This window comes from Vulpes lagopus, chromosome 23 (assembly GCF_018345385.1).
Source record: "Vulpes lagopus strain Blue_001 chromosome 23, ASM1834538v1, whole genome shotgun sequence".
Lineage (NCBI taxonomy): Eukaryota > Metazoa > Chordata > Mammalia > Carnivora > Canidae > Vulpes > Vulpes lagopus.
Genome location: NC_054846.1, coordinates 18,410,326 through 18,437,236, shown reverse-complemented (window position 1 = coordinate 18,437,236; position 26,911 = coordinate 18,410,326). Strand labels below are relative to the sequence as shown.

The 26,911-nt window shown below is 38.8% G+C and overlaps 2 protein-coding genes across 3 annotated transcripts in view; one reads left to right on the top strand and one right to left on the bottom strand.

Moving 5' to 3' along the window:
* The window catches only part of LOC121480991 (basic proline-rich protein-like), a 79,258-nt gene extending 77,273 nt beyond the window's left edge, over window positions 1-1,985 (bottom strand). Inside the window, exons 1-2 of the mRNA XM_041737970.1 lie at window positions 1,970-1,985; window positions 1,870-1,912 (exon numbers count right to left, since the gene is read on the bottom strand). Coding sequence (XP_041593904.1) covers window positions 1,870-1,912; window positions 1,970-1,985 — 59 coding nt within the window. The remainder of the gene's footprint in view (window positions 1-1,869; window positions 1,913-1,969) is intronic.
* EDNRA (endothelin receptor type A) overlaps window positions 1-26,911 on the top strand; it is a 56,796-nt gene that overhangs the window by 428 nt on the left and 29,457 nt on the right. Inside the window, exons 1-2 of one of the 2 annotated variants that reach the window (XM_041738506.1) lie at window positions 1,689-2,159; window positions 4,256-4,739. In XM_041738506.1, the coding sequence (XP_041594440.1) occupies window positions 4,323-4,739 (417 nt within the window). In that variant the 5' untranslated portion in view covers window positions 1,689-2,159; window positions 4,256-4,322. Of the gene's footprint in view, window positions 1-1,688; window positions 2,160-4,255; window positions 4,740-26,911 lie in introns of those variants that run through there. The other variant, XM_041738505.1, reaches the window with a different exon arrangement.

Genomic DNA, 26,911 nt, shown 5'->3' with positions numbered 1-26,911 from the left:
GCGGCGGCCCCGCGGCGGCTGGTGAGGCTCCCTCGGAGCCTTTGCTCGCTCCGCGCGGAGGGCAGGCGGACAGGCGGGCGTGGGGAGGGCAGGGGGGCAGGGGGGGCGCGGGGAGGGCAGGGGGGCAGGAGGGCGCGGGGAGGGCGTGGGGAGGGCAGGCGGACAGGCGGGCGCGGGGAGGGCAGGGGGGCAGGGGGGCGTGGGGAGGGCGTGGGGGGTAGGGGGGCGTGGGGAGGGCAGGGGGGCAGGGGGGCGCGGGGAGGGCGTGGGGAGGGCAGGCGGGAGGGGGCAGGGGGCGTGGGAGGGCTGGGGAGGGCAGGCGGGCAGGGGGGCGCGGGGAGAGGCAGGGGGGCAGGAGGGCGCGGGGAGGGCGTGGGGAGGGCAGGCGGGCAGGGGGGCGCGGGGAGGGCAGGGGGGCAGGAGGGCGCGGGGAGGGCAGGGGGGCAGGAGGGCGCGGGGAGGGCGTGGGGAGGGCAGGCGGGCAGGGGGGGCGCGGGGAGGGCAGGGGGGCAGGAGGGCGCGGGGAGGGCGCGGGGAGGGCCAGGGGGGCAGGAGGGCGCGGGGAGGGCAGGGGGGCAGGGAGGGCGCGGGCGAGGGCAGGGGGGGCAGGGGGGCGTGAGGAGGGCGTGGGGAGGGCAGGCGGGCAGGGGGCGTGGGGAGGGCGTGGGGAGGGCAGGGGGGCAGGGGGGCGTGGAGAGGGCAGGGGGGCAGGGGGGCGTGGGGAGGGCGTGGGGAGGGCAGGCGGGCGCGGGGAGGGCGCGGGGAGGGCAGGGAGGCAGGGGGGCGTGGGGAAGGCAGGGGGGGCAGGCGGGCAGGAGGGCGCGGGGAGGGGCGCGCGGAGGTCGGGGGAGCCCCGGCTCGGAAGCCCGCCCGCCGAGGTCGGGGGACGCTCCCCTTCACAGGGCACTTGTTGCGTTTCACGTGCGGAAACCCGGGCTGTGTGTAGACCAGCAGCCTCTGCTGACACCACCCCGGGGGAGTCCCCGGGCAGAGTTGGCGGCCGGCGGGGTGGGGGCATATCAAAGCCGGGCGTCGCCAGGAAGGCCAGAGCAGAGCCCGCGGCAAACTAGTAAAAAGTTCCTAGTTTATTCGTTTGGCTCCCCCCCTCCCCCGCCCCTCCTCGTGTTGCTGTTCACGGCTTTCCCCCCACCTCGTAGCTCCCCCCCCCCCCCCCCGCGTTAACTATGGAGAAACACCTTGGCAATCGTTTCAGTAAATTACTTGCTTTAAATTTATGCCATTTCGGTAAGATCGGAATTTCCAAATTACTAATTACAGGCGAACTTTAATCCTAAAAATCCAAGATGTTAAATGCTTACAGTGTAAGCCTAAGGATTCAGTCCTCTTCCTCAGTAACAGCTTTTGAACTCCACCAAATTCTTAGCCCCCAAATATGAAGAAGGCAGAATCTACAGCCCTTGGGCTGAACCTAAGAAGCTTCACTAGAGCTGGGTCTAGTGACTGAGGGTTTCAAGCACAGCATGACTTAGATCCATGGGTTGGGCTACAGATTCATCCCTGGAGTAACATGTATTTGAGAGGCCTTTTTTGTTGTTGTTTATTTTGTTGTATTTTTCACCCAATGATAACATGATCCATGCATCTTTGCCAAGTATCCCTTAGCCCTGCTGCTTAATACAGGTAGAGGGGAATCCTTGGGTGGCTCAGCGGTTTAGCGCCTGCCTTTGGCCCAGGGCACAATCCCTCCACTTGTCCCTCCACCTGTCCCTCTGCCTCTCTCCTCTCTCTCTCTATCATAAAAAAAAATAAAATAAATACACGTAGAGAGCTGATGGAGATGTCATCAGAAATGATGTGCTCGCAGAGGAAGGAAAGTGGTTTTGATGGTTTTGATGGTCACTAGCTCACCTCACACCTTGATAAGAACCCACAGCCTTGGCCTCCTTAGCTCCTACGTCAGCAGCCGACCAAGCAAACCAGCATGCTAATGTTCAACCACTAGTAGTACCTTTCCCCAGTGTCATACCGCCCATGATAGCCAGATCAGTTCACTAAATACTCTCCTAGTGGACTCTGCTGGGCAAAGAGCCACTTCGTTTCCAGGAAAGGCCTTCTTTCTCTTATTTTTTAAGGAAACGTTGCTGAAGGGTCCATTCCAACCTGGAAACTGGGAGGCTTTAGCCATCAAATAGCACAAGGTATTGAAGGATTTTTCTCCCATATCTGTGATCTGAAACGGAGAATGATGATATGCTTTGTTCTTAGAGTCCTGGTCTCCACTGTGGAATGCAAGTAGTGGCACTTGGTAGGTCTGTCAACATTCAGTCAGATATTTACTCCAAACTGTAAAAAGCAGGAAACAACTGCAAACTACTTATAATTAGGCAGAGCAAAGAGAGGCATTATACCTGTCCTGCCACTTCTTGATCACGAAGCCTTAACTTCTTCAAGACTCATTTTCCTCACAGTTAAAATGGGAATATTGCCCCTGCCTACCTAGAGTTGTAAAGCTCAAGTCAGATAACAGGTGCATACATAATAAGCTATTAATATACATACGATGTCATTATTGTTGCAGGTTCCTGTGAAAAACCTCAGGGGAAGGCAAAAGTATATGGTATTTGCACCTTGTACTTACTTCAGACCTTCCGTACGACCTGAATAAATCTTATTTCATCTACTTATTGTCGAAACCTAAGCTCTGTTGGTTTCCCAAGATAACTGTCCAAATTCTTAAAAGTGGTCAATACCAACCATAAATAGATCAAAAAATGGGACACAATTTTTAAAAATTAAATTATGACCTGGGCATATAAATCATAGACACGTGCCATTGCATTAATGATCTTATGGTCTTCATTTAAAGAATCATTAAAAACTCACAGAGAAGAAAATTCACAAAATATTTAAAGGGGAAGAGCCATTTTTTTTTAATTTACCTTCGATTGCTATGTGACCAGCAACTCCCTCAATTACCCCAGCATCTTTACTTTAAGGATTGAAGTAGAAATCTAGACTTTCTGAACAAGAAGGGCTACTTGGGCTCTCTGCAAGTCACTTAAGCAGAAACAACAAATGATCTTTTGAAAACATGTAATCACCCTCTCGAGTCTATTGCTTCATCAAAGCTCTGGAACTTCCGCTGAAACATTTTGGGCGCTAAGACTGCTAAGAATGAGTGATGGTGTGGTCCAGTGGCTAAATGCTCAGGATCAGAGTCAGACTAACCTGCCTTATAATCAGCATTGCCACTACCAGCTGTGGACTTAACAGGCTACTTGCCTTTACTGAGCCTCTGGTTCCCAATGTTTATAAGGGAACTAACCTAACCGTGTATCACAGGACCATGGTATACATTAGAGAGCATCTTGCATGTGAAGCACTCAGTGCAGTGGGAGTTATAAATGTAGCTGTATAGGATGTTTAAAAGAGCGCATGGGACAGATGTCCCTTGGAAAGCCGAATACTGTACCTGGCCTGAGAAAGCCATTACTCCCAGTTTCACTCATTGGCAAATATCATGATAATAATCTCTGAGGAATGGAAAAGGAAAAAAGTTCCAGTCAGAGAGGTGGAGTATACACATCAATCACCAAGATTTTCAGTAAAATAAATATCTTGTCTTTGTCAATTATGTAATTTTTCATTGAAACTAAGATATTGTTAAAGGTATTGATAGAGTTAACCACAGTTCTGATTTTTAATAGAGCATTTTATAACACTTTAAACTTGGCTACGTGTGCTACATTTTATTCTCACGTTCATTATCATGTGCCAAACGGAACACATTTTGGAATATTAAATTGTTAATTACAGAATTGATTAATTTTTAGTCTTAATACCATGTGCCTTCTACTTGGCAAATAATGCCTTTTCTCTTCCATTAATAAGTGACATTTTGTAACTCTTGAAGATTTTTGTAACTCAGGTTCTTACCAGCCTAGTTGAAACAGAGAGAAAAAAGTAACTTTTATCTACTAAAGGAAAAACTGGCATATCCTCATCCATATCATAATCTAGATAAAAGTATAGCTATGGATGGAGATGAGGGAGGGAAAGAGGAGAAGGCAGAGAGGCAGAGGGACAGAGACTGAGATAGAGAATTTGCCATAATGGAGCTTTTGTCTTCTCTCTCATTTTTTTTTTCCTGCCATGAGATAACCTGACACAGATTATTTTATTTAATTACCAAATATATACTACTTTTTACTTGAAGTAGTAAATAATCATTGACTATAATTTTATTGGCAGCTGGATTTTGTAACCAAGATTATTTTTCCTCCTTCTTTTTCAGGTGAAAAAAAAAAAGTGTGGGTATAAAGGCAACGCAATAAGAACCCTTTCCTCAGATTTGCATCACGATGGAAACCTTTTGCCTCAAGGTGACCTTTTGGGTAGCGCTGGTTGGATATGTAATCGGTGATCATCCTGAGAGCTACAGCACAAACCTAAGCACTCCAGTGGATTTCACCACTTTTCATGGGACAGAACTCAGCTTCCTGGTCACCACTCATCGACCCACTAATTTGGTCCTACCTAGCAATGGCTCAATGCACAGCTATTGCCCACAGCAGACTAAGATTACTTCAGCTTTCAAATACATTAACACTGTGATATCTTGTACTATTTTCATCGTGGGAATGGTGGGGAATGCAACTCTGCTCAGGATCATTTACCAGAACAAGTGTATGAGGAATGGCCCCAACGCACTGATAGCCAGCCTTGCCCTTGGAGACCTTATCTATGTGGTCATTGATCTCCCTATCAATGTGTTTAAGGTAGGAAGTAACCATGAATATATTTGCAGGTTTGAACATATGCTCTGATTCCACAGTAAGAGAGTTGCTGCAGACCTTTGGAATTTTAGTCCGTGTTTTTACTGAAAATGATTTCTGCAACCTTCAAACTCTGTGGCATTTGAAATTTTTATTATTCGTTAAATGTTACATTCACCTGGTAACTCAGTTGTTAACAAAATTTCTGGGATGACTATTCAAAGTCATGGTCTTTAATGAAGCAGATTCTTATGCCAGCCCTCAGCTTGCTGAGTGGATGGGCAATCTTGGGAAGCAACTGGATTTTTCTGAGATTTGGTTTGCAGGGTGAGATCTACTGAGCCCAGGGAGTACTTACAATGAGTATCTCTTCAGTTGTCATTACCTTTGTAAGGTGCTGCCATTCAGCAGCCAAATATCCATGGTACATCTTGAAGTGAAAAGTACCTATTTTCTTTTGACTATCTGGATTGATGATGGAAGCCAAAGGTCATGCTAGCTTACCTCAGTTACCTGGGTGACTTAGAGACGACGGGGTCCACATGTTCGCAGGCTAGTGCTAACCTTGTTGAACAGTGTCACTAAAGCTCTTTAAAACAGGCATCTGTTTATTGTCACCCCCTTCGTTTTCTTTGGTATATGCAGTTTTTATGAAGGAACCACTGTGTGTCCAACCCTGAGTGAGGAAGGAAGGATTCTGAGACAAATAAGACAAGGTTGGGGCTTCAGCGGGAGAGGTAGATAACCCACTGTCGCTGTGATCACCTCACTTCAGGGACTGCTTAGTATCAAAGAAAAACTCAAGCCAGAAGGAGTTAGGTATTTCATATTTGGTCTAGCGGTTATGAGGGAAAATGGTTGTAGGAATCCAAATAACCTAAAATTCAAATGAAATCATGTGGTCTGTGCCAGATGTTACAAAATGTCTTTATTCTAAGCCCAGCCTTTATTTTTTTTCTTCTATGTATTATCCATAACAACAAAGCTATTCTGAGCAATAATGTTCTGCAATATGACTTTAAATGGCAAATTTTGTCTGAAGACCTGATAAATTTTAAGTAAGTCTTGCAGTTTCCAATAGTTACACTTAAATGGCAAAATTATACTTGCCTGCCTATCAGGAAAAGCAGCCACGCAATGAAGTCCTAACAATATAGCCAAAAACAATGATTACAATCTTGAATATTACACATAAAAAACATTCCAGAATTACTCCAATATACTGTTTGCAAAATTGGGGAAGTTAGACAAAAATGATTTTAAAAAATATACCATATCTTTTCACAGAATAGCATGCAAACATGTTTTGTTTCCTTTTTTTTTTTTTAAGATTGTATTTATTTATTCATGAGAGATGCAGAAAGAGCAAGAGACACAGGCAGAGGGAGAGGCAGGCTCCCTGCGGGGAACCCAAGGTGGGACTCAATCCCAGGACCCTGGGATCACAACCTGAACCAAAGGCAGATGCTCAACCACTGAGCCACCCAGGTGCCCCGAAAACATACATTTTCTATTTGAACTTAAAATGGGATTTTAGAACTGAACTATGATGCAAAATGAAAATGTGTAAGTAACTTAAAATGTTTAGCACATGCTACAGAACTTTAATTTTTGAAGGTTATTCATTTTTTCTTTATGAAATATTACATGTAAATACTTGACTTTCTCATGACATCTTTCTTTAATAATAGATTTAAAATCTTTATATTACTCTTATTCAAAATTTGGCTCCAGTCAAAAATATAAAATACAAAAAATACAAAATACAAATACAAAAATACAAAAAATACACTGTAGAGTATTAAATGTTGATTATTCACACATATACACTAGTTATCCAACCCAGCAGTGCTCAGGAGAATAGTTAACTATCTATGAATTAACTATTCCCATTTGACCATTTGCAAAGAAACTTTTTGGAAAGTCATTATCTACAACTGCTGGGCAGGAGACTTCCTTATCTCTTTGAGGTGCCACCTGCCAATCACTAGACTAAATGTCATTTGTATTCCATAGCAACATTTGAAATCAGATCATCTGGAATATCTCCAATTGGTGAAAAAATCAAATAAAACTTTGTTTTACCTTCATATAACAATGGATAATAACTTAGACGTCCTCATTTGACCATATGATTCTTCCTTCTTGGGAATCCAATGCTTAATATATTTTATTGTAGTTCTAAATAATGTGGACACTTTGACAGTTTTTACACCACAGGAGTAACTTTGTGTAGTTTCTGGTTTTCTAAAACTCATGTAATGAGTCATTTAACCAATATTCATTTTAGGAAGTAAATCTTTTGAGTTAAAAAATATATATAAGCTTTAGTTATTTTAATCTTCTTCCAGAGGAAAAGAAGAAAACATGCGAGTAAGCTAGAAAGCCTCACAGTATTGGGGGGTTATTCCTACTCATTCTGTCAGTCTCTTCTCTAAGTTAGGAGACCATAAGATGATGCAATTTCCCTGATTTCTGCCCAGGACAGTCCAGGGAAATCCTTCCAAGCAATGTGAGCTCTGGGCCCTCATGCCTTTTGTCGGCAGCTGCTCCTGCTTTAAGATTCTAATGCTTCGGAGCCTCACATATCAGACCTGTGGATTCCTCTGACCATGGCAAGCTGCCCTGTGTTGCAGGACAAAGTAGCAGCTATCCATCTCACTTTACCATTTTGTTTGGTACTGAGTGGCTCTTGATGGTCTGTGAACAGGGAAGAAGGGGTCATTCTACATCTGATTTCCAAAAGTTTCCTGATTGATCTATCTTTAGACCAGCCTCTACTGGTCTTCACTTCCACCTACTACTGAGTGTTGCTTTAATAAAAAACACCAAAAAGTTCACATGTATTCAAGATCTTCCCTACTCTGACCACACTTCACCTACTTCTTACCAGCTCCCAATATGTATACACAGCTCTGGTCAAAATGCCATCACTACCCCAAAGTAAATAACATTCTCAGAGAGGCTGCATCTAGTCACTGAATGACTGCTGCTGAAGCATATATAGATCCTAAATGGGAAAAAAAATGAGCCTGGAGATATATATGTTGCAGAGAGAAGAAATAAGCCAAAAAGTAGAGAGAGACTCCTCTGGCCCTGGCTTATACCTGCACACACAGGTAAGCTCCCTGGTAATACAATCAGAAAGTCTGAGACAATAAAATGTAAAGCAGAAGGAATCAAAGGAAGCAAATAAATGCCACTTGCCTTGTTGGTTTTGGAGCATACAAGGGCCTTCCAAATGGCAGTGTTGAAGAAAAGATTGCTAAGTTTATCAAAGGATTAACTCTAATTTTTAGTTATGCAAAAAGCAGAACATCAGTAATTATATGAGAAGGCTAACAAAAACAGGAGAGAGGAGGGAGTTACAGACTCCTTCAAATATACATACTTGTAACCTAAACTGATGATGGATTTGATTTGTCAAGAAATTGAATTATCTCATACGTGAATTTTCAAGAAATGCACAAACTTAGCCAGTAAATTGATCTGTATATAAGTTGTTTACATTCACTATAATGGCAAAAACAATTCAAACATTGTATCTGTGTTTAGGGTCTCAACCTCCAATTACTAAATGCCAAAATATATTAGAAGTACAGAATCCAATAACTGTACTCTTTAATGATTCATGAGATTCTGTTAATGCCCTGGAGTGTTATCTATAGGAAGATGGATTATAATTTTGAGTACAGTGAAAACCCTAAAAATGATGTTTGTGCATGGGTAAGCCAAAGTTTGCCATCATGTACTTTTAGGATAACAGTTCACCCATACGTGCACATGGATATGCCCATAAACCACTGTACCTCAGCCCAATCAATAGAAACAGGAATGTGGGGAAACATGTTTATGACAGAAGTAGATTGGAGAGGGTTAGAATGATGGCCCATGAAAGAGGGAAGAAGGTAAGCCCAAAGGCTAGCATAGAAATCTCCGATGTGCATAGCTGGGAGTTGAAACCAGTGATGTCATAGATAATACTGTAGGTGAATGAGGTCTCCATTCAATGTGGGGTAAAAGCTAACTAGCCAGTGACAGACTCCAAATAAATGATTGTTGGTTACTAATTTGGTCCATTCTAAGAATCCACCTCTTATTGAGGACAACAATGAAAAATAAACAAATACAATTTGTTTGAAATTATCAGGAATATTTTGCAATGGAAAATCAAGACTCAATATGTTGCTCTGGCAGAGGATCTGAGCAATGTGGAAACCAGAGATGTTCACTTGGAGCCAGTTATCTCCATGTTCACACAGCCTTTGACATCTTGTGCAACTGGAATCCATTCTTTTTTGGGGCAGCCATACAAAAGTTGTTTCTTGACACATCAGATCACAGATCACCAAGGCAACTCCTGTCTCAAAAATAAATGGCCACAACTTATGGATTGTGTGTCTCAAACAAAGTAGTTAGTTGTTCATCAAGTGCTTATTGATATGATTTGATTTATTAGGGTCTTTACTGTTAAAATTAACTTCTAATCAGATTTATCAGAGATCTTCAAGTTAAAATATTGATGGTGATGACGATGATGATGATAATTTGTCACAGGAAATCTCCATTTATGTACAAGATACAGGATATTACCCATGGTAATATTCCCCCAAATTGATCAAATTACTCACCAAATTATTGCATATATGATTACAGTGGTGTTTTCCTTTTACTCCTCATCAAACAAATAAAAGCAGATCTTTCTCATGCACTCCAGTAATAGTGCTATAACCATAAAATTAGGAATAAAAACTGTATTCCCTGAATTTTGCAAAAGAAAAATGTGTCCCTTGACTAAGATCTCTGCCCGTTGCTGGTGCATTGCATCCCAGATAAACATTTCCTATGGGGTGGCTCTGACCCTGCCTTCCCTCCTGGCACTTCTCTGCACACTTTCCCTCCATTCACTCTAGCTTAACCTCGCCTGTCTGAGAATAAATACCAAGATGATCTTTCTACCTGGCATATTTTTCCTCATGCCTCTTCCAACTTATTCCACTTGATTCTTCAGATCTCCACCTAAAAGTTTATCTCTTTGTCTGGCAAGTATCTATGACCCAAACTGGGTTATTGCCTTTCTGACGTGCTCCCATGACACCTTCTATTAACTCTGAAAGAGCATTTAGCATATACTTCACTGTCTTTGCCAGTTCACTTGCCTGTCTGCCCCACGAGACTGCAAGACTGTTGAGGCAAGCTGCCATCATTCTCATTTATCATTGTATCTCCTGTATCCAGCATTGTACCCAACTTAAAAAGTATTTGATGAATGAGTAAAATAAGAAAATGTACTACTTGCTTCTATGAGAATGTTTTTCCTCCCATACAATTCCAGATCTAAAAGCTGACTAGCTTCAATTTATTGAATTTCTACTTTTTTTCTACAAACCAGGAATGTCTCGTGTCCATAAATCTGAGAGAAATGTGTGCAAAGCAGAGCAGCACATAACAACAGGATCATTTTCCCACTTTGCCTTTGTCCGGACATTGTGTTGTTTACCTTCCACTGTCTGGCACATACAATCAATTGAAGTCTTTTTTCAAGGTTTCTGAGCAATATGCATTCTTTGAGCACACTTGGATTTGTGATTTGGATTGAAATATTAAACCTACAAGTGATTTGGAATATCAAAATGAGCATTCATATTACGCTCTTTAGAGAACAGGAAATAGGTTGAGTTTATAGCATTGCTAAGACACGTGCATTGCAAAAGTTCGTTATGCTAACTAGCTGATTTTAGAGTATCTGTACATACACATAAAATGACAGAGTGATAAATTTATTACCCAATTTGCTGTTTGTTACAAGGAAGTTGCTTGTCTGGAAAGGCTTCAGAGCCCTCTCCAACTCTACCTCCCATTCTGACTTTTTGTTTCCTGTGTCTGGGAACCTCATTGCTTTCTCTCATGATCATATTAAGTAATTATTCTCATGTGAGGTTACCCTGCTAACCCTCAGCATTTGGCTCACAGCACAGTTATTCCTGCTTTAGGGGGATGGGAGATGGAAACCATCCATAACTGCAAGATTGTTCCCATGGCTAAGGAAGGAGAGATGGTTTCAGTCCTGTTCTCATTAGGAAGGTGGTGAGATGTAAAGCATCATGGCCAATGATATTCCTCCATCAAACACTTCAGCTCATAGAAAAGGCTGCTGTGTTCTAAATTTAACATAAAATAGGGAGGCATGAAAGTTTTACTTTTGAGAAACAATTTTCACATGATAAATTATGTGTATCTGTGTGTATGTGTAAATGTTGCACAGCTTCAAGCACTGGGATCGATAAAAGATACTTGGGTGATTTCATTTTGAAATATTTCTATGGTGTCTTCATCTCATGAGTTGCTAGGATATGAATGTTATTTCTTTATTATCATACAAGCTTATATAGTTGGTAGAAACAGTGTGGGCACTAAAATGAGAGGATGGGGAATCAACTTTACTGTTTCTGAAGTTGATTCTAAGACTAGAGTGTTTAAGTAAGGACTGTTCTAAGAAATTCTGTCAAAATAAATTTGATATACTGAAAAAAAAAGTGATATACTGCCAGAAATTCTACAACTGCTTTCTGGAGCTACCATATTCTCCCGGGAGTTAGAATAACTGCTTTCTATAGCTACAATTTTATTTTTAACTAGCTCTAGCTTTTCTTGGAAAAACTTTACTACATTATAAAGTTAATGGTTGAAATTGAATTCAGTAAGAAGACTAAATGTAAATATCACTCAGTATTAATTTTTGGTAGCCTTATTTTTAAGCTTGAACATCAAAAATTTTATAAAACCATGTGCTCTGACATGTTTACTTAAATTTGGAAGATTTGAAGTCCCCAGTGTTCCTGGACTCAGGAAGCAAAGATCAAGTGTGCCCTCAGGAAGATTTAATACCATTCTTCTATGTGCAAAAAAGAAGTTACTTTTAGAGTTTATATCTCTAGGAGTTTCGTTGACAATGTTTGCCTTCTCAACTTTTAAAACAATTTACTTATGGAATAGAGCATCAATAATGGAAGTTGGTCAGATCATGCTTCTCATAACACTAATCCTAAACATAGGATCCCTATTATTTTTTTTATCAAATTTTATACTAGAAGATAATGGTGATGGCAGTGGATTGGCCAGTTGGTTATTCAGTGACATCAGATCTTTCTTCCAAAAAAAAAAAAAATCTTTCTTCTTTAAATGTTCTTCCTTTATTCATTCAATAGATATTTATTGAGTTCCTACTATATACCAGTCATTGAGAAAATAGCAATGAAGAAAATCATCCTTGGCCCTCATGGAGCTTACAATCATATTCTAATAGAAGAACAAGACAATAAGCAAGTGCAATAAGTAAATATACAGCATATGAGATAACTGCTAGAGAAAATTAAAATAGGAAAGAAAAATAGAAAGAAGTGGGGGAAGATATTAATTTCAGAGTGGGTGGCTAAAGAATGCCTCAATCAAGGTGACAGTTGCATAAAAACCTAAAACTTAAAAGGACCAAACTATGCCACTGTCTAAGGCAAGGGCCTTCCAGCCAGAGGAAATGGCAAGTGCAAAGGCCCAGAGGCAGGAATGTGCCTGGAGGGTTAAAGGCCCAGCAAGGAAGCTATTGTGGTAAGCAGAAGGGAGAAAGTGGTATCATGAGGTCACAGGGATAGGCAGGTAGGGCATGTGATGGGGGGAAGCAGATAACATAGGGCCTAGTAATAAGGTAACTATATATTATATCCTTCAAACCAGGATACTTTGAGAGTGAAAGGAGATACTGTCAATCATTGCATCTGGACAACAGGCATAAACCCAGATTGTCCTAAAAATACCAGGGAACATGGTCACCCTATCTGTACATCTTTATAAAGCCCTTATCCTTTTCCTCTGAGTGAGATGGAAAGCTTTTAGACAGTTAAGCACAGATGAGTGACATGATTTGGCATTCTGGCTAACGCATGGAGTAGCACGTCCTGAATCAATGAGGGAAAAATATAAAATCTTAAAATACATTAGAACATAGGAATAGTGTTACCTGCAGCTTAACTAGTGTTTGCTTTGTGCCAGGCTAACTTATTCGATCCTCACAATAAACCTATGAAGCACTGCTGTGGCCTGAAAAATGAAGAAACTGAGATGTTTAAGGGATTTCCTCAGGGTTACACAGCTGGCAAGTGGCAGAGCCAGGATTTGGATCCACTGTGATCTCAGAGACCATGCTGTTACACAAGCAGCCATACTGCTTCTATCTCATATACCTCATAAGGCAAACTTTGCAGTCATCCAGATGCAATCCCTTGTATAGAACTATGTTTTCAAAGACTGTCTTCAAAGATAAAGTCAGACCCTTTTCTCTCCCCCATTAAATTCAACAGCTTCTTTAGTTGTTTATTTAAGACAGAAGTAACACATCATAAAGGAAAATGTGTGCAATACAGAGATTGCTCTCCAGAATAGCATTTATGATGTAAATCTTGCAGATTACATTGGCACATCTGGTAAGCAGACTTTTGTATTCTATACTCATTGTCATGTCAGTGAGGTCAACCAACAGAAAAGAGCCAGAAACTAAAATAATAAACTGAAAAGAAAGGTTGAGTTCCTGATGTACTGCTTACCTAGAAACATGCATCTGCTTACCTGCTCAGAGAGACACATTTTACCAAATAGGTGTCGCACTCAGTTATTGCTGGGAAGGCTGGGCAATGTTTCTGTGAACATGAGACAGAAAATGAGTGTCTATGGCTAGCCCATAGTTTTATTTGGCGTGGAAACATCAGATTTTATTGATGAAACTAAATGCTGCATTCCTAGACTTTCCTTCCTAAGTTTAGTGGGTGCACAAGAATTAGAAGGGGAGTGTGAAACACAATGGAGGACATTTGGGAATATGTCTCAATTGATATTTATTTATTTATTTATTTATTCGTGAGAATACACAGGAGAGATAGATGATAGATAGATGATAGATAGATAGATAGATAGATAGATAGATAGATAGATAGATAGAGGGAGGGAGAGAGAGGCAGAGACACAGGCAGAGGGAGAAGCAGGCTCCACGCAGGGAGCCCGACATGGGACTCAATCCCGGGTCTCCAGGATCATGCCCTGGGCTGAAGGCAGCGCTAAACCACTGAGCCACCTGGGCTGCCCTCAAATGATATTTAAAAAGAAGTCAGAAATCCTCAATTTCTAAAAATTTACATATGAACTATATGTTTTGTGAACTGATGCCATTGACTGTAAAACTATATAGGGGCGCCTGGATGGGCTCAGTCAGCTAAACGTCCAACTCTTGATTTCAGCTCAGATCATGATCTCAGGGTTGGGAGATGGAGCATCACTTGGGACTCCAAGCTGGATGTGGAGCCTGCTAAAAATTCTGTCTCTCCTTCTCCCTCTGCCTCTCCCCACCGCTCTCTTGTGCTCTCTCTCTCTCAAATAAGTAACTATTTAAGTAAATAATTTTAATACCCCTAATTATAAAAGCAACAAGTAAAGCAAGCAATTATTGAATATGTTAAAAATGTCCACAACCATTGCCTGTCAAAGTATGAAAGGTAATGGGCACACATCTCTGCCAAATACCGAACACTGTACTATGTCTCATCCCACATGGGTTTTCTGTCTCATGAAGCAATTCTGCAGAATGTCTGTACCAAGAAAGAAAAAAAAATCTCTGACTGTTATGAACCTTTAACTTAATTCCATTAAAAAAGTCTAGAATGCTCCAAAATTTCTCCTTTAAAATAATGTAATTTATGTCATAAACACTGTTTTATTTCTGTTGTTTTCCCAGATTTGTTTTTCCTCTGAAAATTAGGAAAACCTAAAACCTAAAACCTATGAAAATTAGGGGAATATTACATAATTTAAGAGCCATAATACTGTGTGAAGTTTTTAAAATTTTTATTGAAACATAATATACATCCAGAAAAATGTACATGTCAGCTCCATGAACTTTCACGAAATGAACACATCTGTATAACCAGAATCAAGAAACAGAAGATTACCTGCTCCCAGAAGTCCCTCAGTCACTGACCACCCTAAATCCCAAGGCAACCATTTTCCTGACTCCTAATAGCATGAATTTGCCTATTTTTGTATTTAACATAAATGGAATCATATGATATATATTCTCCATATGGCTTCTTTTGCTCAACATTATGTTTGTGAGAGTAACTCACATTGTTGTGTTGTACCTTATTCATTCTCATAATTGTGTAGTAGTTCCTTGTCTGAATATGCCACAATTTATTATCCACTCTACTGTATGTAGGCATTTAAATAGTTTCTAATTTTGAGCTAATAAGAATAGTGCATGTTCTCATATACATTTTTGTATGCATACAGATGCTGAAATATATATATACATACATATATGACCTACATATGTATATAAAATATATGTAATACACATCAACATAGATCTATAAAATATATATTCTAACATGAATATTGATTATAAATCTTTAATATAAATTTTGATCAGTAATTTTGGAGGCATGGCAATTTACCAAGGCATGGCACAGTATTAGGAATTAAGTACGATTTCCTAAATAGGAATTTTTTTCTAATTCTAAATGCTGTAAAGACCTGTGTGGCATTATGTGTGAATTTTGTTCATTGTAATTCTTTGCCTTGTAAGCAAATCTGTTAACTGCTTCCATAATGGATAATCCCCAAATCAACTCATACATTTGCTAAGTGTCTATAGAAAACATGAGTCTAGGATAACCATGACTTTGAGTGGCACACATTCTGTTTGAGAATACAAACATATACAATCAAGTTAGCCCAATGCCAGGGTAATTTTAAACTTTGGTGTTTGTTGCAGTTTTTGAGAGCACCAAACACATACACATGAAAAACATTTTGAATGTGAAACACCCATTAACATTTTCTTTGAAAACAGAAACACTGTCATTTCTCCTTCTCCCAAAATAATATATGCAGCTAAAACAAAATTATTCAAATTAATTTCAAGAGCTACATAAATAAAATTAGGTTTCAGCATTTTCCATTATGGCTATAGTAAATGGTTATTTATTTTAAAATGTTAAAATACACCATGAAACACCAGATTTAAAAACCATGATTGCAGACAGTAAATGTGATGAGAGTTTAAGTTGAATTGATGAAATTCTCCACATAATCTCCCTGAGGTTAATTTTGTTAAATGACATACCTTGTGTTTGTTGCTAGGTAAAACTTGGAGGTTTAATTGTAATCTGGTTACTACATTATATATATATACTACATATACTATATATACTACCTTATACTACTAAAATAAGATTGGTAAGGGAGTGTTGCTGTAGAAATTTACCAAGTTGGTTGCTTCTGAAACAGAATAAAATCCTTCTTAATGTCATCCACAAAATTTGTGGAACATCCCTAAAAAGAAATTTTATTCATCAAAACCACTGGCTCAATTTCAAATGGAACTTACAGTGGTCTTACAATGCATATAATATGTACTCTAAGAAGGGATCAAGAAGTATATGAAATGTGTGAGCGCTGGGTTTTGAAATCTTATGAATATGCATTTAAACTTAGTGATTTGTTGAAACTTTTCCTGCTTTTTGTTCCAAGGAAATAATTATCTTCACAGTAATATTTTCATTGGTGTTATGGAGTGACCTTAAAATTGCCTCCAGCTCCTGGGCCATCATAAAGGAAGGAAAGTGAATCTGGAAGTAGTATACACTAAAAGGGATATTCCAGGGCCTCATCTGCAAGCACTGAGTACTCAAGTCTTCTGCTTTCTACTGATTGTCTGACCCTGGGGTGGGAAAACTACAACCAGTGGGCCAAATCTGACCCAACGCCTTTTTTAAAAAAATGAACTTTTATTGGAACGCAGCCATACCCATTACTTACATAAATAGTTTTGACAGACACCATATGGTCTGCCAAGGCTAAAATATTTGCTATCTGGCCATTTACCAAAAAAGTTTATCAACCCTTGTGGCATCTCACTGACTACCCTGCACCTACTTTTCATCCCTGCCTCTCATTCTCCTTCATTTTGTTCCCTAGTAGTCAAAGCTCAAGACCTGAACTTCAAAAATATTACTGCATCTTCATAATCTTTGCTATTTTAAGTGGCTTAGGCCTCCAACCCCCAAAAAGTAAATGGGCATAATCCCAACAAATCAAAATATGTTTCTTTTTTTTTAAATGGTCTGTGACTGATCCTGAAAAAAAATCATTTGATCTCTCAAATCATTATTTTTATATGAAAAAATAATGAAGGGCCCTCCAGCTCATGAAGTCCCACTAGGCATAATGATACCTAGTAGGCTTGTTCCTGAGGTGACTACTAACAAAAGAACAGCCAAGGGCTGTTACCGTCTCTTTGTCTTTGCCATTTAGTTATCACACATCAGAACTTTGGCCTCATTGAGGGTCTTAGTGACCAGATATTCATAAAATCTATTAGACAAATCATGCATTTCTGATTAAAATTGAAGAAGTTTTAAATTAGAAATGGTCATAGCATTACAAGAGCGATAAGATGACCAGATCTTTGGCTCACCAATTAAGGTGACCAGATCTTTGGGCAGCCATTCATGTTTCAGTTAAGAAAAAGAAGAAATAAGACTTTTCTATCTATTTCAGGAAAATTTCATACGGGAAAAAAAAAAGGGACTGTCTAAAATTCTTAAAGACAAAACCTTTACATATTTGAAATTATTTTATCAGAAAATCCCTACACTTTATATCTTTTCAACAGGCCAATTAAATTACATGGTTATAATTTAAAATAAATGAATTTCTTTATCTCTCTGCTATAAAATTCAAGGAATGTTTCTTTGATAGTGGACCAAAGGGCCATGTCATAGACAAAGGAGAAGTGGGGAAAGGATAAGAAATACTGTGCTCATTTTTTATACACTCTGTGTGTGTGTGTGTGTTTGTATACATGTAATTGTGTGGCATCAGATATTTTCGTGTATGTCTCAGTTGTTGAGGGAAAGAAGGAGGTGCTACAGGGGATGGAAGAAAGAAGACAGGGTTGGATGATGCATTCATCCCTGGGACTCAATTCTTAGGTACTGTGTAATTCATCAGGTACACAGAAGACAATTCATATATATTTAGGAAGAGAAGAGGTGGAAGGAGGGAGGGAAAGAAGCAGGGAGCATAGACTCTCAGAATGTGAGGAGTCAACGTCTTTAGTTCCAATTGTGTGAACCAGAACACTGAGCTATTTATAATCTTACAGAGATGCTAATTCAAATTGGTCCTGCTTTCAAGCTGAAATAATACATGCAGTCTCTCAGCTGATAGACCAGGATCCACCTCTACTGTGGTTTTGATATTCTTTACTTGTTTGCAATAACTCTTATAACTCTTAACTCAATAACTCTTAACTCTCATGAAATGATAAACGTTTAATAGGTTGTGTAATTGGTCCAGAAAACAAAGCTGGCACAGAATTGATAACATCTAGTAAGTTGTTATTGCTTAGCCAGAAATTTTGGATAAATGAGTGAGTGGAGAAAGTAAGTGCCTTAGGGCTTAATATTTGTCACTAGATCCCTTGTTAGGTTCCTTGATCCTCAGTGCCTCCCCTCATTCTGTTGAAACTACTTCTTTGCTAAAGACATCCATGACCCATAACTAATGACTAATTTGGTAAATTTCATCTTATATATATTTTACCACTATTAAAAATAATTTGTTTGAAACTATGGACCCAAATGAAAATGTAAAAGTATAAAACTTTAGGGGCAAAAGAAAGAAAATCTTTGGGATCTAGGACTAAGTAAAGAGTTCTTAGAGTTGGTACTTGAAGGACAATCTATTAAAGAAAAAATTGATAAATATAACTTCATCAAAACTTAAAACTTTTACTCTGTAAAGGGCCCTTTTAAGAGGAAGAAAAGAAAGCTACAGAACAGAAAAGAATATTTGCAACCAACAAATCCAACAAAGGCTAATATCTAGAATATGTAGAAAACTCTCAAAACTCAACAACAAAAAACAGAAATAGAAAATGGGAAAAAGATATAAACAGAAATTTTACTGAAGAGCATATACGATGACCCAGTAAACACATGAAAAGATGTACAACATCATCAGCCATCAGGGAAATGCAAAATAGAAACCACAGTGAGATACCGCTACACACCTATCAGAATGGCTAAAATAAACATACATTTCTGGTGAGAATGAAGAATTGTAGAATCACTGTAGCAAGGAGTTTAGATATTTATTATAAAACTAAACATGCAACTACTGTCAGATCCAGCAATTGTACCCTTGGGCACTTATTCCAAAGAAATGGAAATTATGTTCATGCAATTATTTCATGCATGTTCAGAGTAGCTTATTTGTAATAACCAGAACCCACAAACAATTCAGACATAGTTCAGTGGGTGAGTGGTTTAAACAAACTATGGTACATACATTTCATAAAATACTACTCAAGATTAAAAAGGAACAAGCTATTGATATATACAACAACTTGGATAAACTGCAAAGGAACCATGCTGAGTGAAAAAAGCCAATCTCAAAAGATTATATACTATATGATTCCATTTATCTAACATTCTTGAAATAGAGACTGAGGACAGATCAGCGGTAATTAGGAGTTAGGAATGGGGAAGGGGAGGCAAAGGAAGTGTGGTTATAAGAGAATGTCATTAGGCATCCTTGTGGTGAAGGACCTGTTCCATATCTTGATTAGTGATGGATATATACACCTACACATCAGAAAATTATGTAGAACTAAATATAAACAAATTACTAACATTGGAGGAATATGAATAATATTTCTGGATCATATTAATATAAAAAATGGTAGTACCAGTTTACAGTCCCACCAGCATTATCTGACAGTTCCAATTCCTCCACATGCTCACCAACACTTAGTATCAGTCTTATTCATTGTAGTCATTCTAATGATGTGTAATGGTATCTCATTGTAGTTTTAATTTCTATTTCCCTAAGAGACTCATAATTATGAGTACCTTCCATTTTAGTTTTCTTAGCTATTTGTATATCTACTTTGGCGAAATGTCTATTTAAATTTCCTACACTCTTAAATTGTTATTTGTCTTTATATTGGTTTAATTGTAGGAGTTTTTTATATACTCTAGACAGAAGACCTTCATCAGATATATGATTTGCAAATATTTTTCCCACTCTCTGGCTTTTCTCTTCATCTTCTTAATGGTGTCTTTTGAGGAACAACATTTTTAATTTTGACTAAACACAATTTATCAAATTGTTCTTTTATGGATCATGTTTCTGGTGTCATATCTATGAAATATTTCCTAAGCCAAGATCCCCAAAAAATTATCCAATGTTTTCTTTAACAGTTTTACATTTTAGCTCTTACATTTAGATGTATGATGACAATTAATTTTTGTGTAGGATATGAGGTAAGTATATAAGTTCAATTTTTTTTTGCATAGACATATACAATTGTTCCAACACCATTTTTTAAAAGATTACCCTCTTGTCATTGAATTGCATTGGCACCTTTCTCAAAACTCATTTGATGATCAATGTAAGATATGATTTCTGGACTTTCTTTTCTGTTCCAATGACCTATGTGTCTATTGTTATGCCACTGCCATCCTATCTATAACTTACTGTAGTTTATAGTAAATTTTTAAACACATGTTGTAAGTCATACTTTGTTCTTTTTTTCAAAATTGTTTTGCTTATTCTAGGTTCTTTACCTTTATATATAAACTTTAGGATGAACTTATTCATTTCCTTGATTTTAGACAGGAATTGTATTGACCCTTTAGATGAATTTGGAGAAAACTGTCATCTAAACAGTATTGATTCTTCCAATCCATAAACATGTATTTAAATACCTGATTTGTCCAATATTTTGTACCTTTCAGTACACATCATACAATTCTTGCGTCAAATGTATTCCTAAATATTTCACACTATTTTGAATAAAATTGTCTCTTCATTTTTGGATTTTTGCATTTTCCATTGCTGATATATTGAAATGCAACTGGTATTTGTATATTGCTCTTGTAGCCTGTGACCCTGCTGAACCCCTCACCATTACTCTTGCAGCAACAATTTTTTTCTGCTATTGTGCCATGGTAAAGAATACAATGACTATTAAAACAGTTTGGTGCCACTGTTTGATTCATGCTAAGGCACCAGTGGTTTTACCCACCGTTGCTTTTGTACAACAGGGCAAAAGGCAGTAATCTGCTAGTATTACCTTGATCTTGCAGACCTCATGAAAGGTTCTCAGGGATCCTCAGGAGTCACAGACAGCAATTTAAAAAAAAAAAAAACAGATCTAGAAGATCTCTAAGCACCTGTCCAAATCTGAAATGATATGATTTTATAAATCTAAAGTAAATATTGGTTATCAAACTTGTCTTAATAATATTTGGTTAAATGACTGATTTTCATGGCAGTTAATATTCCATAGCAAGGACAAGTATCTCTAAGTAATCGAGTGTCTAGAAAAGGAACCCTGGCATCACTGTAGACTAATTATATTAGACTCCAAATTTGTATGTTTTCTGTTCTAGGTTGCACTAAAAATAAGCAAAATTCTTACACTAGAGATGTGGTACATATCAAATATCAAGCTTAGAAGCAAAACTAGGTTGTAACCTATATGTCTTGAGTAGTAGAATTTAATGTTATGTCATTTCCAAATAACCAAAAATAAGACAAAGTTATATCAAACTCCTTTTCAAAATCCTTTTAAAGGCCTTAATTTTACACTATCATACTAACAGACTCTTGACTGGAAGCTTAAAATAGCTACTTATCTACTATTTTTTTCCTGCATTTATATATAGTCAGGATTACATTTTAAATATGATACTTTATAACTTACTGGACAAATTTACTAAATATTTTAGCTTTTTCCTAGAGAGTAATAAAATACTGTTGATTCATTCAAGGTAAATTCATAGGCTCAATGCTTCAATCTACGGGATTCCATAGGTTTTGACATCCTTAATCCTTTTGAGTAGAAAAAAGCGCAAAAAAAAAAAAAAAAAAAAACTAAAACAGTCACAGATGGGAAAAAAGAAATTGGAAAAAATTAATCATATAAAATGAAGGGAAGGATTGAGGTAAGATTAGGGATAATTGGAGTTGATAATAGTTTCAGAGAAACCAGTTATAGACTGGAGTTCTGATGTGAAAAAAAAATCACGTAATTTATGAGCTGGCAAAGAATTTAGAGATAAGAAATGCTGGGCCAGAACTAGAGAAGGAAAGCAAGGCCCAAAGATTTCTGGTAGGACTGGAGCTGGAGGTCAGGATTTCCAACTTCCCCCTTAAGATGTTCCACTCTTCTCTCTTTCCATTAATTATAACTTCTGTGGTTTTAATACTCTGTATACCATACATAGCACTTCCCCAAAAGATAGCCAGTCTAAAACTTTCATGGTAAATTGTTAAAATGCATGTCATTCTTAGGTGAAGTATCATTACATGACTGGTAATTCAGACATCAGGTCTGTTTATCTATTTCAATTTATGTCTCAACTATTGGAAATCTTAAAATCTGAAGTTTTAGTGTCTAATGACTTTCTATTATTAAATATTCAAAATCACCTCAACCTTATGTTCTATAATACATCAGCTTCACCATCAATTATATTCTCCCCTCCCCCACCAAGACACATACAGTACCATTTCTTTATGCTGCCTACCATTTCTTGGGTCATTGTTTCTTTTTTTATATATAAATTTATTTTTTATTGGTGTTCAATTTGCCAACATATAGAATAACACCCAGGGCTCATCCCATCAAGTGCCCCCCCTTAGTGCCCACCTCAGTGCCCGTCACCCATTCACCCCCACCCCCCGCCCACCTCCCCTTCCACCACCCCTAGTTCGTTTCCCAGAGTTAGGAGTCTTTCATATTCTGTCTCCCTTTCTGATATTTCCCACTCATTTTTTTCTCCTTTCCACTTTATTCCCTTTCACTATTTTTTATGTAATTACACATAGGATGATTAATTTCCTATGACCTCATGACATACTTCACAGTGAGGAACTAACTCCAATTCTTAAGATTTTGTGTATTAAATCATTAAATAAGTGGCATGCCTTCTAATATGCTATTGGATTTCCCTTTTGCCTACTTATCACAATTCTTGATAAGTCTTTTGTAGCTACTCCCTAAATCTATATGTGGGGAATTTCTACCAGTTTGTTTTGTTTTGCTTTGTTCTGCTTTGGTTTTGCCTACAGGTTTCTTTTGAATAAGTACCAGCATGTACTACCATAAACTGCTGATTAAAAGAAACAATAAGACTTTTTCATTAGGTTTTGGGCCTTATTGTGTGTCCAGGTCAGACCACTTATTTTCTCTGATTAACTATGCTTGCACTTTGTTACAAGAAAATATAAGTCTCCAGTCATGACACATATAAAGTCTTTTCTCCATCTGGGAAAAGCCAGGATTCATTTTTTCCAACATAGATCTTCTCTCTGTTAGGAATGAAATTTTAAAGTATTGACATGTATATTTGGCACTGACCTGGTTATTTTAATATTGAGTTCTTCTAATGTTTCTTCTCCATTCAATGATCCTTTGGTTTCATGCATGCAAAATAAAAAGTCTCGGGTACCCTTCTTCTAGATTGGCATCCTTACAGCAAACAGAGTTACTCCAAAGACACATTGTTTTCCATTCCCAGCCTTCAGGTTAGTGAGACTGTTGAGGATAATAAGCCCGTATCTTGGGTGAGCCATCTTTCTACTAAGGAAGAAACCTTCTTGGCTTTGGATCACTGGTTTCAAAAATTATTTTACTCTTTTTCTCCCCCTGTCCTCCACTTGGTTGTTATTAACAGCTATATATTTCAGATTTTAAAAAGTTAAGAGCTAAGCAAAAACTGAAACACTGAATATTCAAAAGTGTAAGCTACAGACAGCGAGAAGTAGCAACAATCCCATGTTTCCCATGGGAGTTCAGTGCCCCACAGGAGCTAACACTTAGGTCTGTGATGGGCTAGGCCCTGTTCTAAGTGCTTTGCATGGATTAATTCACTTCAGACCCGCATCCACCATATGATACAGAGTTTCTTTTCATCTCCAGTTTTCTCTTAGGTACAGCTAACCTGTCTAAGTTATGCCAGTGGACATCTGTGATTCTGGATCCTATGCTCTTTGCCATTGTACCATACCACCCTCTCCTTCTTTTGACTCCCGTGGTACGTTGCTTATAACTTCTTTAGGAACTGTTCTGTCATCCATCTTCCAGGTAGCAATTTCCTTGGGAATGAGGCCTTTCATTGTTTGTGCCATCTTCTACTGCCCTGTACCTCCTGACCTGGGGGATCATCCTTCACATTCTCATGGAAAAACAGGACAAAAAGTAGAGACTGATAACAACAGGCTGTACACATAGCTCACTCTTCCAGATGCTTACTTCTGCTAATCCTTCTGTTTGGAAGGATTATTCTCATCTGTTGCTCTGAGGTAGCTGCCTTCATTTCCTGGAGGAGGGGACTGAAAAGCAATGAGGTTAATCAACATGCCAAGATCACACAGAAACATAGCAGAGCTATTAACTGCCATGCCAAGCCACTTGATTTAATAAAAAGAAGTGCTTCTCCATCCCCCTGGGTCACTGAGGGCACCCCGTACCAGAACTGAGAATATTTATGGGGTTGCTGCTTCTGCTCTGCCTTTTGTCATACACTCCAAATTTGGGGCTGGTCAGGAGACAAGAGGAGCCTGTCGAAGGAAAATGTGTGTGGCTAGAGTAGAAGCCATGGTTTTTACTTCATTTATCTCTATTAAAACTCTGCCTCAATCCTGAAGCAATTAAAACATAAAAGCAAAATCCATTCTCAGTCACGCACAGTGATTTATTTTATTGTATCCTATCTGAGATCTGCAATAGCCAGAGAGCATGTTCTCATTAACTGCCTGTCCTGGGCATCACAGGCATGATAATTAACTCAATGTGTGCTTTTGGAAGTTGTTCTTGTTTACTACTGATTTGACTATTCAACTTCTACATCCCAGCCCTTCTGTCAGCAAGAAAGAAAATCTTAGAACCCCACTTTTTGAACAGTGGTACCCGTTCCATCATCTTCAATTCCAAGTGACACTACCATAATTAATGTTGAGGTGAGGAGAACATTTAATCTGAGATTTACAGCTACTATAGACTGTATTCATAAATCCCTCATTCCTGTCTAGGATGGGTGGAGTGGCATGAAGGAAGGAAAAGAATCCCTCAGTCGCACCGGATGGGCTGGAAGGAAAATTAGCACACACAAAAAATGTGCCACTGGTTTTATTTATCCCATTATTAAGATGCCATGACAATAACAAAAGTAATGTCCAAGTAATAGCATTAAATGGCAGAAGATGACATCTGGAATAGATAAAGAGGGATAAATTCATTCCTATTATCTTATTTTCCTTAAGCTGTACATAAATGGTACATTTCCATTTATGACTACAAATTATAGCAGTTCAAAATAACTAATGCTTGTGTGGGACAGATTCAGTGTGCAGAACTCTTTCATATGCATTTTCCTGATTGAACCCCCCAGAATGTCATCATACCATTGTTGGAGGTATGAGAACCACCCCACTTAACAAATAAAGAAATGAGACAGATTTACCCAAGGTCACATAGTAACTTCAACCTTAGTCTTCTGAGCTCACAACCTAAGTTGAATTTAGGGAGAAAAACAGTCTTGTTCTGTACTGCCATGCTAGTGAGGCCTGACACATTAGGCTATAACATTTGGGTCTTGCATAACAGTGAAGTCAACCAGTATCTAACTATACTTTTCTGTACTGATGACTTTAGGGACTACTGGGGCGAGGGGGTTGTGGGATGCAGGCCCTAAACTACTATGATTTTTTATTTCATATGTCTATATTTCACACTATTTCTGCTCCTCCTGCACTATCTGGTTGTCAGCTATCATATTTTGTTGATCATGGTGCTTCTAGAGCAGCGGTTCTCCAGGTACAGTTGATGAGCCAGCATTGTCCGCATCACCTGGGAACTCCCTAGAAATGCAAATGCTGTGTGTAAACTCTACTTTGATAAATAAATAAAATTAATACAATAATAAAATAAATTCACAGCCCCCACCTCAGATCTACTAAATCAGAAACTCTGGGAGTGTAGCCCAGCAATCTGGCTCCATGAACCCTCAGTGTGATTCTGATGCTGGGAAAGCTTGAGAACCACAACAATGGAGCAATGATTCTCAACCGTGGCTGTACCTTGGAATCACCTGAGAGATTTAAAAACTAGTGAGGCTTGGATCCCAGCCCCAAAGATTCTGGCTTATAGGGTTTTCAACCTTAGTGCTATAGACATTCTGGGCTGCTAATTATTCACTGGGGAGGCCTGCTCTCTACCCGCTAGACATTAAGAGCTTCTGTCCCCTAACCCAAATGTAATAACCAAAAATGTCTCCAAGCATTGCCAAATACCTCTTGGGAGCAAAATTGCCCCAAGATGAAAAGTACTAGTGTAGGGGCATGGCCCAGGGACTGGGATTCTTAAAAGCTCCCTAAATCATTCCAATGTACAGGCAAGACTGAGAGCTATGACTCTGGAGGGTTCCTAGTAACAAGCAGCTTCAGATGTATACCGGGCCAAAAAAACAATAAAGGCCCAACTTTATAGCATTGGGTGTAAAGTAAGAGTAAGTCATCCTGCGATGAAGACTAAGGTAGTTTGCCCATTAAGTAAAGTACATGAGCTTGGGGGCAGAAATTTTACATCAACGATTGGCTCATTACATTTTTGCTTATTTCTGGTTGTTATGTTCCAGAAAACTGACATAACCAGGTACACTGCACATATCTGAAAGGTTCCAAAAAGTAGACATGGCTTTGTACTAAACATAGTGGTGGTCAGAGATCCTGCTTTGGGATCCAGTCATTCTAAACACAGGTTGCTTATGAATGTTCCCTGCAATACAAAGTCCTTAGGTAACTAACTCTGCTCTTGACAGGTGAAAAAATGCAGCCTGTCAATTTTATATTGGTTTGGACATAATCCAAACCAGCCACACACATACATAATTTCTACATTAATTTCTGCCATTTAGAGGTACCATAGTTTTCAGGTGATGATCAGGAACTATATTTCAACTATAGAAAAATCCCCTAGTCTAGAATCAAGGAAAGTATCCTTCAGTAAAATCTGTACTCTGCAGATCGCCTTCTCCTGCCTCAGCAAGCAGTCTGTG